This window comes from Etheostoma cragini, chromosome 23 (assembly GCF_013103735.1).
Source record: "Etheostoma cragini isolate CJK2018 chromosome 23, CSU_Ecrag_1.0, whole genome shotgun sequence".
Lineage (NCBI taxonomy): Eukaryota > Metazoa > Chordata > Actinopteri > Perciformes > Percidae > Etheostoma > Etheostoma cragini.
This window is the reverse complement of record NC_048429.1, coordinates 1,295,001-1,307,658: the sequence shown is the minus strand read 5'-3', so window position 1 is coordinate 1,307,658 and position 12,658 is coordinate 1,295,001. Positions and strand designations below refer to the sequence as shown.

General features: G+C 41.7%; 2 protein-coding genes across 2 annotated transcripts in view; one reads left to right on the top strand and one right to left on the bottom strand.

Annotated features, from left to right (window-relative positions):
• Positions 1-1,729: 1,729 nt before the first annotated feature.
• On the bottom strand, positions 1,730-5,182 carry c23h12orf66 (chromosome 23 C12orf66 homolog). The gene is made up of 3 exons (XM_034863933.1): positions 4,634-5,182; positions 3,364-3,652; positions 1,730-2,710 (listed from the first exon to the last, which is right to left on the bottom strand). Exons 1-3 carry the CDS (start codon positions 4,863-4,865, stop codon positions 1,891-1,893), a joined length of 1,341 nt encoding a protein of 446 aa, XP_034719824.1. The 5' UTR covers positions 4,866-5,182; the 3' UTR covers positions 1,730-1,890.
• A 5,951-nt stretch (positions 5,183-11,133) lies between these two features.
• The window catches only part of tmem19 (transmembrane protein 19), a 9,546-nt gene continuing 8,021 nt past the window's right edge, over positions 11,134-12,658 (top strand). The window contains exons 1-2 of the mRNA XM_034863625.1: positions 11,134-11,351; positions 12,270-12,417. Coding sequence (XP_034719516.1) covers positions 12,288-12,417 — 130 coding nt within the window. The 5' untranslated portion in view covers positions 11,134-11,351; positions 12,270-12,287. The remainder of the gene's footprint in view (positions 11,352-12,269; positions 12,418-12,658) is intronic.

Below are 12,658 nucleotides of genomic sequence, written 5' to 3'. Positions count from 1 at the left end.
GTGTGTGTGTGTGTGTGTGTGTGTGTGTGTGTGTGTGTGTGTGTGTGTATGTGAAAGTGCCTTTTTCTTTTTAAATCCTTGTCTTTTTTGGGGAGTTGTGAATCCACTCACGCATGTCCTGAACGAAGAGCAGCAGCACTCTGAATGAAATAATCATAAAGTGTTTAGTAGATTACTGAATTATGAATTCTAGCATTAACCCATTGTGACATTGCACTTTGATGTATAGGATTGTGTACTTGGCATGTAGCATCATAACATGTTGGTGCATTTTAACTCAAAGGGAGGTTTCTTTGAATGTGTTTCATAATAACGGAAATGGTTTTTGTCTGTTAGTGTTGCTGTATTTGAACAACTGAGCTTCCTAAAGATTAGCTCATATAGCCAAATGGATTGTATCAACGTGTTGTATTTATATTATAAATAAACCTGAATAAATTAGCATTCAAGTCGTTAAATTGATTGAAACTTTTCTTTAGATGAAATGTGGCTAAATGTCTGGTTGGAACACTAATTATTCTGTAAATCGGTGGTTTCTTAAACCTTTTCTGTCGCGCCCCCCTAAGAAAGATGATTAAAATGTTAAAATGTTACAAATGTCGATGGACCTCTGAATGAGCTTTTCTTACTCCTGGAAAGAACCCGGATGTTCTGGTTCCACATCAGCTCTGTAGAGTTATGGTTCCCTGTTGATAATCTTAGTCCGGCATCTACAGTCCTGGGAGGAGGCGTGACATCATGTCCCTCCCCTCCCACTACTGTCTCTCTGCTATCTATTTAGCAAGGGCAGGGCTCCGATTGTTTTAAAGAAATAAAAACGTTGTTTTTTCAGTCAAAGTGGGTGTTTTTTTTTCTTCTTCTATCCTAGAATAGAAGTACCCTGGAAATCCAGAGTTCTCGCGAGAGCACAAATTGAATTTGCTCAGCGAGTTACTCTGGTGTCGAGTAACGCTGCTCATTAACTATGCCCTTGTAACCGAGCTGCACCAATCACGTTGGTGTATCTGATGTAGGCGGGGCCAGAGCCGAGCTGCACCGATCACGTCGGTGTATCTGATGTAGGCGGAGCCAGAGGCGAGCTCAACAGATGATGACAGTCTAATCTACCAGTTAGCTCCACCGGTTGCTTAGCGTATGGGGCCCTGGATACCCAGTGTGTTGTTGTGATTGGTCGTAGTGTTATCCAATTGCGTGCAGTGAGATTTTCAAACGCACTCTTGGTGCTGCCCCTCAAAATGGGCAACTTTCATCACTCCATGCCAGACCCTTAATCCTTTAAGGTGTGTTTTGATACTTTGACAGTATTTATGTAGCACCTCAACCCGCTTTATAATAAAAATTTAAAAGAAAGACACAAATCTCCCTTTTTATAATATGGGAGTAATGGGACCTTTAAATGTTGTAATAGAAAGCCCCGTCTCCTGCACCACCTTGAAGACAACATAACATGTAGGACTGCAACTGAAACGATGTGCATTACTGATGCATCAGTCAAGCGATTCTTCAACCAGATGTTTAATTATCTCCAAGCTTTATTTAAATGGTTTCAAGCCCAGTAAATAAACTATTAAAATGTAAAGTGAACATGTTAAAACAGTAATTGATGCAACATTATTAAAACGCTTAATATGTTTTAAATAAACAAAAGATTTTATGCACCTCCAGCGTGTCTGTTGAACTGTTACAGCCTAGAATCGGCTGGAGAGGAACATCTCTTTGGTCTCGACCCTTTTTTTTTTTGGCAAAATGAGATGCAGAGCAACAACAAAAAGGACTGCTAAACCAACCAGAAGTTGGTCCGCGGTTTCCAAAAGAAAATGGAACATTTCTAAGCATCTTATATATCTGTGAGAAGTAATTTGAGGTTCATCCTCAATTCCACCGTGCATGTCAGCCCTTCGACCCGGGTTTGAGGGTGCTGAAGGGCTTGGAGTTTCGCAGTGAGCCTGAGATCTCCTGCAGGAAGGCGGCGATGTGCAGATCCTTCTCCGACTTCCTGCCGTCAAAGATGACCACCAGAGTGAAGTGAGGCTCGGGCCGCGTCAGGTAGTAGGTGCTCTGGACCTTATCGTCGTAGAAGTGCACCACCTTGTCCAGAGTGTTGAGCTCAGCGGCGCGGTCCCCCATCATCATGATGACGTTCGGCCAGTGCGTGAGCGGCCGCTCCCCTGTCGGCAGGGACACCACGGCCGGGAACTGCTCCACGCCCTTCGGTGCTTCTCGGTACAGGTGCGGGTGGTGGTAGCCGTGGCCCTGGAAGCTTTCGGAGCCCCGGTTGTCGAACACCAGGGACACGTTGCTGGCGTCGTGTTTGCGGATGAAGGAGCAGATCTTCCCGTGGTAGTCGACCGTGGTGCGGGCGGTCAGGGCTCTCATGTCGGTCGGGGCCGTCTGCCGGCTGAGGGCTTCGTGGAAGTAGAAGCTGAACTTGGCGAGGAGCAGCGCCTGGAAGCGCTGCAGCCACACGTACAGGTGCGGCGGCTGCACGGCCTTCTGGGACTGACCTCCAAACAGATGCTTGCGGGTCTCCTTCTGCCGCTGGAAAAGCTGACCCCAGGCGATGAGCTTGGAGTTGGCACCGTGCAGGCTGAGCAGAGCGGGAAGGAAATACCACTCGGACACCTGGGCCTGGCAGCGCAGCAACTGGGTCACCACGTCCACCTCCGTCTGGAAGCCCTCCTCCACGCGGCCCAGGATGGGGTGGTGGAACCTGAAGGAGCGAGGAAGAGGAGCTGGTCAAATTTGAAGTGACCTGCAAGCAGCTTGACCTGCTGAGAATACATTTAAATTCGTACACACACACTCTATATTTGGGCTCCACATATTTCTCCAGAGAGCTGAGGAGAACGTTCACCTTCACCCTTCAGTGCACGGTCACATTAGTGGCGTGCGGTGTGTCACACTGCGACCTGCTGCAGCTCCGTCAACAGCTCCCCCGTGCCGTTTGTGTTCCTGCTACAGACGCAGGACACGGTTTGGCTGACTCACCCACTCCGGGGGAAACTGTGAGATTCTGCGTTTACTGGATTAAGCAGAATGTTTCACCCCTCCAACCCAGATACGTCTGTCTCTTTTACAAGTTTTAATTGTATCGCACTCATTTCTTTTTATAATTCACCTGCTTCTGGGTTTCTTTGGTGGCGTTTTATATGATTTGAGACCTGAAAGCACAAGTTTTTTTTTGTCCCAAGTGTCGTTTTTTAAACAAGTTGCTGCACTAAATTGGGAAGATTTAATTGTTAAAAACACTTAATAAAACATTAAGGAATAAGAATTATTCAAAAAAAGACCATTTTATGTTGTTAAAGCATCAGATTTGTACAAGGTGATCGTGTGTGTTGTAATGCAGGAACAGATACACACTTGGAGCTGTATTTATGCAGGACGGCTTCCAGCGTTGTGACCAGCTCGTCTAGGTTGATGCTCTTCTGGCTGCCCAGTGAGTTCATCTTCTCGTACAGGTCGGCCATCTCCATGCGGGCCTGGGTGAAGTGGCAGAGCTGCTCCGACAGGTGCGACAGCAAGTCCTCCAGGTAGGAGGCGGAGCCCGGCTGGCTGTGGCGCCCCATCGTCACCACTTTCCTGAGCTCGTTGTACAGGGAGGTGTAGATGGTTCGGATGGAGTCCTTTCGGCTGAAGAAGGACTGGCCACCTGCAGAGAGGGAAAACATGGTGGAATTATTTGAGCATTCACGTGCTACAGCGCCATCTGGTGGTGGAATTACGTTGCTGTCAGTGGGACAGCGACTCATTTCCCGGATTAAACCTTTGGTTTGGCACCTTTTTGGTTTTTTAAGATTTCCTCACCTTATACTTTGTACTGCACATGCTGCACAGCAATTTCTCTCAGGATGAATCAAGTTGTATCTTATCTTAAAAGTAGCCTACCTAGTTTGGTCTTTGGGCTGAACGCAAATTAAATAATTTGAGTACAATATTGAATTTTTCATATCAATATCTCTTTAATTAGCCACAAAGCAGAGCTTACACAAAGGTAGCTCACCATTTAGTGGTACAGCTCACACTGGTGTTATGTGACTAAGTACATTTACCCAAGTACTTTACCTAAGATCATTTTGAGGTGTTTGTAATTTACATGAGTATTTCCGTTTTTTTATACTTTTTGCCCATCCTACACTACATTTGGATTAATTACATTTAGACTCAGATTCATACAAAATAACCACTTTTACTTTTGGTCTTTCAAGTATATTTTTAAGATTATACTACTTTTGTACTTTCACCAAAGGAAGATTTTGTATGCAGGACTTTTACTTGTAAACTAGCATTTCTACAACTTTGTAAGAAGCTTAATTTCTGCATGGAAAAATGACATTTACCCATTATTAGTTATGTGCTTCACAACCTTTTTGATTTTGTGTAAAGCACTTTGAATTGTCTTGTTGTTGAAATGTGCTCTTCAAATAAAGCTGCCTCGCCTTGCCTTGCCTTTTAGGTCCAGGACCCCTAAACCGATACGAATTAGACCATGGACCCCCCTTTTATAAGACATCACGTGAACGTTACACGGGATAAAATCACGGACACAACAGCAGGGGAAACGTTAAAGGGGTTTCAGACTTTGACAGACACTTGTTTCCGATGTCTCCCACCCCCACCCCCGGTGAATTACCCATCTTCTGTCCGAGGAATGTCATGTTGTGGTACGCCTTCTCCGCGGCGGCCAGGTGGGCCAGCGCGGCCAGCAGCGCGGCCCAGATCGCCCCGGTGCTCTTGCTGTTGTCCTTCTCCTTCTCCACGTAGTCCTTGGCCCGGTCGAAGGAGAACATGCCGAGCTGCGTGAAGAAGCTCTCCAGTATGGCCCGCTCCCGGGGAACGGGCCGCAGCTCCTCCACCTCCGCCATTGTGCCGGAGTCGCTCCCGCTGACCGACCGTTAAAAGCCGCCTGTCAGGTCGAGCTAACGGCTAGCTTACTGCGTTAGCACAGCGATACGCTAGCGTCTAGGTAAGAAAATATCATTTTCCAACCCCAATACACGCAATTTACTGACATTACAACAGCGTCACATTTTTTCAAAACGTATTCCTTCGCGATGATGTCGGTTACATTCCTTCAATATGTACTTAAAACGATAATTAGTAAAGAATTGTCTGTTTCCAGCTAACAAGGCTAACTGAGCGACGCCATATTGGTTACGTCATTTATAAATACTACGGCAAGCCGAGAGTGCCAAGATAAATGCGTTTGGCAGAGTTTGCAGCAGCAGCAGACGCAGCTGCGCTAGACTGAATTATGGGGGTAATAATATAAAAATAAGCTATTATTTACCAAAAAGTGTTGTGATTAGTGAAACTGTATCCGTATGTGTGTATGTGTGTGTAGAAAAACAAAACAAAGACTGCAAATACACACTCAAAAACTGATGAATGAATTAAATTATTACTAGTAGGCCTATTTAGCTTCAATAGTTAAGTAGTTATTTACAAATCTAGCTTAAGGGCACGTGTACAAATCTCAGTAAACAATTACTCATTTAAAGATTTGTGTACATTCCCAACTGAGTGCAGTTTTAAAACTCTCCACAAACATTTGCAAATACTTTTTCTACAATAATACTCCCGTATATTAAGGAATACTGTTTTTATTCAAGAAGTTGTACTCTAAAACAAGGGTTTGGTATCTACTTTTTTGTTAGTACAGTATCTGTATCCATCAATGAAGTAAAGTATGTGCATTCAGAGCATTTGGAAGCTCACTTTAACAATCTGTGTGGCAAAAATACTTCATATATATTTGTATATAATAATAATATCCCAATATATTTCCAGAGCAAGGCATAATGTACATTTCTGTTATGACCACAGCTCCGTCTTTGCGAGTCGTGTACATGTCGTCCCTGAACAGAGGGTTTTCTGGCTTTTAGAGATTAATAGAAACATTCATAGAGATCAGATTTGTGCCGGTGGAGTACGGTGTCACATGAGGATTTTGTCAAAGCCTCTTTGTTAAAAAGTCCATATAATTATTAATTATTAACAGCCCTACTGACTATACAAGGGGTTGTGTTGGAAATGGTCAAACCTAAATTAGCCCGTGTTGTTGGCCTTGCTAGCTGGGATCCAGACTGGACTGGGTTCAGGGTGTGTCGGTCCACCTCTGGGATCCAGACTGGACTGGGTTCAGGGTGTGTCGGTCCACCTCTGGGATCCAGACTAATAAATCTCAACCACTAATTGTTGGATTGCAATTAAATTTTATTCAGGTATTCATCGTGTTGTTTTCACTTCTCCTGTAAAATATCCCAACATCTGCTGGATGGATTGGCACAAAATGCATGTTTCTAGGGCTCCACCTAACAATTAATGTCCTAATAAATTTGGATTTGGATTAACTGAACAATGATTTAGTTAAAAAGCAAACTAGTACATACCATACATACCATACATGCAATACATACCATACATGCAATACATACAATACATACAATACATACAATACATACCATACATACAATACATACCATACATACCATACATACCATACATACCATACATACAATACATACAATACATACAATACATACCATACATACAATACATACCATACATACAATACATACCATACATACCATACATACAATACATACCATACATACAATACATACCATACATACCATACATACCATACATACAATACATACAATACATACAATACATACACACCTGGACTTAAATTCACCACTGGTCCCTTTATAATCATTTTTAACACTGGACTAAACACTGACACTTTAATAATAATAATTAATGGTCTTTTCTTTGTTTACTTGATGAATGTTCTTATTGTTGTTATTATATATTTTTATTGGTATTTTGTTGTCTCTATACTGTCTTTTTATCTATTTTTTTATTTCTTTGTTCTTCCTGAAACTGCCGCTGGAACTTTCAATTTCCTGCGGGAGTCATCCCAAAAGGATCAAGAAAGAGAAGTCTAAGTCTAAGTCTAAGTCTATGACCTGGCAGAAAGAAAAGGCGGACATCTGAAAAAAGCTATTTTACTCTGAGTCATGCACAACTGCAATCATGATCAGCATGATATGAATGAATGAATGAATGAATGAATGAATGAATGTGGAGCATTGCATTTCCTCACAAGGGAAATGTTGTGGTTGCTAGACTTTTATGCTTTGGATATTATGAACGTCTGTTGCATTCAGGCTCTCTCTCTCTCTCTCTCTCTCTCTCTCTCTCTCTCTCTCTCTCTCTCTCTCTCTCTCTCTTTCCTCTCTCTCTCTTTCCTCTCTCTCTCTCTCTCTCTCTTTCCTCTCTCTCTCTCTCTCTCTCTCTCTCTCTCTCTCTCTCAGTGTGACTACGTTCAGAAGATCGTGGCGTCCTGTGACTTCCTCGCACGGTGGCTCGAGTGAAGATAAAGAGCTCTTCTGAATAAGTCCGTCGTGTTTTTGTGTCCTCTTTGGCTTCTAGCAGCTGGGTGGAGGAGGGGTGGGGGCACGTGCGTGATCACGGAAGGCTTGTATCACGTGGACGCGCCGACTGTGTCGTCGTCACTGCTCAGAATTCGTCACCTCGGCGACAGAAACTACGCACCGTAGCTTTAAATAATCCCCTGACTTTTTCTCTCAGGCCACCTTCAGGTTCTGGTACCTGGAAAAACTACAAACATTCCCATCAGCCTCAGCTGAACATTGTCTTGTTAGCATGCTAGCATGCTGACACGCTAACTTAAGATGGTGAAAATGGTAACAATAACACCTGCTAAACATTAGCATTTTAATGTGAGAATGTTAGCATGCTTATGTTAGCAATTACCGTCAATTACCTGTGCCATAGCAGGGCTGTGCAATTAGTTCAATTTCTACTTAATTTCCAATTAATTCAAGTCAACTCTTATTTTGTATCGTGTTATGAAGGAGAAGTCAAAAAGTTTAACGTGAAAAGTAACAAGGGAAATGTCACAGTTACGGGTGTTTATATAATTTATATGTTTCACTGGTTTTTAAGTTCAATAAATGCAACGTCTATGAGTAATTGTGTTGAATAATCGTGATTATGGTGATTATTTTTCCATCATCAAGCAGCACTTTTCCTGTACAGCCTCACAGGGTCGGTAGCGTGGCTGCTGATTCAAGGCTGGTTTTTACAGATTTTCCTAGAAAAATGCTTGGATTTTTTAATATATATATATATATACAGAAATAGATTGTCTTTTACTGATTCTCAGACATTTACAGTAATTAACATGTTCCCGCTGCAAGGAGACACATCATCATAATTCAGTGGGGATCAAAGCACAGATTCATAGAGCGGCTTAATGCATTTCTTTCATTTACAATCCAAACTAATCAGCCATAACTTTGGTTCAACCATTCGAGTTTTTTAACAACTGAAAAGCTACAGATAGAAAAACAACAGTTGGGCACGTTGTGATGTTGGCTCACGTCAACTGCTGCTCTGTTTCTAATCCCTCTTCTTGGTGACGATGTAAGAGTTACACCATCACAGTTGTTTCCATTTCACCTAACCAAACCGCATCATTGTCTGGGCTCCTCTGCACGATCAGGCTTCCTTTCAAAGGGGACAGTGCGTCTTGGTCCACAAACGGCTGCAGTGCTCACACTTCCAAAAATTTCCAAATGTTGTGTTGTCTGCCAACACACTACCTTCGGGTAATTTTGGACAGTTCAATTCAATTTCAATTCAATTTTATTTATAGTATCAATTAATAACAAGGGTTATCTGGAGACCCTTTACAGATAGAGCAGGTCTAGACCACACCCCAGAATTTACAAGGACCCAACAGGTCTAGTAGTTTCCTCCAGAGCAAGCAACAGGGCCACAGTGGTGAGGAAAAACTTCCTTTAAGCAGAAACCTGGGACAGACCCAGACCCAGACCCAGGCCCAGACCCAGGCCCAGACCAGACCCAGGCCCAGACCCAGACCCAGGCCCAGACCCAGGCTCTTGGTAGGCGGTGTCTGACGGGCCGGTTGGGGTTAGAATAAGAGTGGAAATAACAAAAATAGAAAAAATAGTAGTTTGCATCAGTTCTTTGTAGTAGTTCATGGCATAGCAGGGCACTGGGCGGCATTACAAGGCACAGCAGGACGTAGCTGGACGTAGCAGGGCGTAGCAGGACGTAGCAGGGCGTAGCAGGACGTAGCAGGACGTAGCAGGGCGTAGCAGGACGTAGCAGGACGTAGCAGGGCGTAGCAGGACGTAGCAGGGCGTAGCAGGACGTAGCAGGGCGTAGCAGGACGTAGCAGAATGTAGCAGGACGTAGAGTCATACTTCAAAAATGAAGTATGACTACACGGAGGTTTGATTGGGATCGAGTTGGAAGGAGGAAACTGTTCATGAAGTTTGAAAGACGTGTTTATTAAATGCATTTTGTGTTTTTAAATCAATGAAAAGTGATTCATTCTGCTGTGCTGACTGTGTGAGAGTTTTGAAGGAAATGAATTTACATAGAGAAATGCAGTGGCGGAAGTACTCTAATCTTTTATAAATAAAGCAATACTATAGTAATATATATATATATATATATATATATATTTTGTAGCATTGGATTATAATGTCTGATGCATTAATGTGTTCATCACTTTAATCTTGCAGCTGGTAAAGGTGGAGCAAATTAAATTGACTTTATATCCTGCTGGACGGCTTAAGCTATAATAATATATTATATTTTATTAGTTGATTCATATTTTATATTAAAACTCTAAATCTTTAAAGTCATTCAAGTTATAAAATATACATGTAGTGGAGTAAAAAGTACAATATTTCCCCCCAAATTGTAGTGGAATAGAAGTAAAATAAAATATGAATAAGTAGTAATAATACCTCAAAATTTTACTTCAGTGCAGTACTGACTTTTCATCAGGTCAAAAATACCTGCAGAACTTATGACATTTGACTGATTAATTAGGTAGCTTTGAACTACATTTCCCATGAGTCTTAATGAGTAAATGCTATCATAACTGTCTCTCTCTCTCTCTCTCTCTCTCTCTCTCTCTCTCTCTCTCTCTCTCTCTCTCTCTCTCTCTCTCTCTCTCTCTCTCTCCAGGGGTGGATCTCTTCTTCCCTTAAAATGTGTCAACAGCTTGGAGATGAGCACAACTAATAAACTAATATTTCCTCGTCTTCTCCCCGCTCGGTGAGTAACATCCTCTCTCTCCCGTGTGTGTGTGGCGTGGTTATGGTCTGCAATCTGATTTGATTTGTACGTGTTAAAAACCAGACCATTATTAGTGTTTCACTCGTCATCTTGGTTGCCACTTTTGTCCCTGTGTACCTTTGAGCAAGGCACACATTGCAGGTAAAGACCGTGGTGTTCCAAGGCTTCAAGTCAAGAAGTTCACAGCTGGAGTTTGAGCTCCGCTGGAGTTTCAGTCGGCGTGTAAACGGGAACATTTAAGGTTTCAAATTGGATTTATGTACAGTTGGTGGACAAGTTTACTCATGCAAACACCTCTTAGAAAACAAGATAAAACTCTAAAATGTGTGTTTTTCAACAAAAACATTGGGAGACGTTTTGAGCGTCATCTAGTCTCCAGAACAGTCTGCATGAGGATCTGAGGGACTCCGCCTCTGAGGACATATTTAAAAGAAACCTTACAACATATGTTTTGCCTGGCTTTTACGAAAGGTGTCTAATCTATTTTTGGTCATTTTTTTAAGTCTTAACTATTGTTTATTTATATATGCACATACACAAATTGATGTCTCTATGTACGGTATAAATATTATTTGTTTCATCTTGCTCTCTGAAGCACTTTGAGCTGCATGGTTGTATAAAAGGTGCTGTATAAATAAAGTTGAGTTGAGTTGAAGTGACGTAACCGTAGCTACAATGTCTGAAAGAAATTGGCATTACAGATCAAAATTATTAAGCAAAATACATTTTCAGCGAGAAAACTAAACTAATTGAAAATAAATGCTCAGTTTGCTATTTTGTGACCATATAACTTTATATAACCAGCTGTTTTTTTTGTTTGTTTTTGTTTTGTTTTTATCAGCCGGAAAGGGAAAAAACCGAGCAAGACCCGTTGACTTGTAAAAGAAAACGCAGAGCAATGCCTGTCATTTAAAACGCGGCTATCACGTCATTTCAAATTACTGTCCCTTTAAGAAGCGTCATCGGTTTGTTTGCGGAAGTAAACTGAAATGTCCCTCTGGTGTAGCCATCAATGTAGCACGGTCCCAGTTAGTTCTGTTAGCGTGCTCACCGTTACTTACTAAAATATAATTGTGATGTGAATACATTTATTGAGAAAGATACACTCGTCTCAGCTGGAATTAAAGCGTTAAATATTGCTCATTTTTAAAGTAAAAGGTAGTTTTAACGTTATTAACTCATAATGGCTGCGAAGATAACCGGTGAGTTCGCTAAACGTTAACGTTACATGCAGGAGGAATGGCTAACATATTAACAAGAAACCTCACTTAATTAACTATTATAAATCTATGTTACCTACAGACAGACCAGGCAGGAGTTAATTAAACTATCAGGATCTCCTCGTTAACGTCGCACTATAGTTTCTTTTTCACCATACTTGTTTTTTATTCCCTGTGTTTTAGACATTGTTCTTCTAGTTGTACTACAAGCACAAGTAAAGATTTGGGAGATGTGCACAAAGCGTGTAAGAAGGCCTGGTCAATATATCGATATTATATTAGTATCGAGATATGAGACCAGATATCGTCTGACATTTTTTATATATGTGTTCTTCCTGGTTTTAAAGGCTGCATCACAGAAAAAGTGAACTTACTCACTGAACTTTACCCACTCAGTCATTAAATGCACATTACTGGTGATTCTTTGTCTAAAATCTAATTGAGTAAATAGGGTAGAAAGCACCAATCGTCAAGTTCGTAGGTCAGCTTTCAAGGTTGACCTTACCGACTGCCCTTGTGGCCCAAATCTCAGCACAAAGTCTTACATTTTGTATATATGTTTTCTTCCTGGTTTTAAAGGCTGCATTACAGTACAGTGATGTATTACGCTGAACTTACTCACTGAACTTTACCCACTCAGTCATTAAATCCACATTACTGGTGGTTATTTGTCACCAGTTGTCAACCCTACAAATTGGTCGTAATATCGCATATCGTGGTATTTCATTTTCTCCATATTGAGTCCAGCAGTTCGTACGTCAACTTTCAAGGTTGATCTTATTTCAAGGACTAATGTGGCAAGTCAAAGTTCACCATGACAGATGTACACAAACCCGAGTTTTAGCAAGTGCCAGAGTCTGTCTTTATTGCACCCAACAGTGTGTGTCTGCTGTCCTGCAGCTGGGCCCGTCTGCCACCATGAGCTCTGAGAGTCAGCTGCTGATGAAAGAGAACATCAAGATGATGACTGACATGATTCTGCTGTGCGTCACTTTGGCGCTGTCCCTCTTCTTCTGGGTCCTGTCCCTCGCCATCAGCTCCTTCTACGGTGAGTCCAATCAATATTAATACTACAGTTTTTAAGTTTGGGGTTTTAGAGTAAGGTAAAACATTACTAAGGCTACATGGCCGCATGCAGGCTATTCTGAAAAATGTCCTTTAAAAGCACCAAATCACAATTCTTTTATCAAACATTTTAATATTTAGCATATTATTTAAGCAGTTGCACATTTCTATCTATCTGTCTATCTATCTATCTATCTATCTATCTATCTATCTATCTATCTATC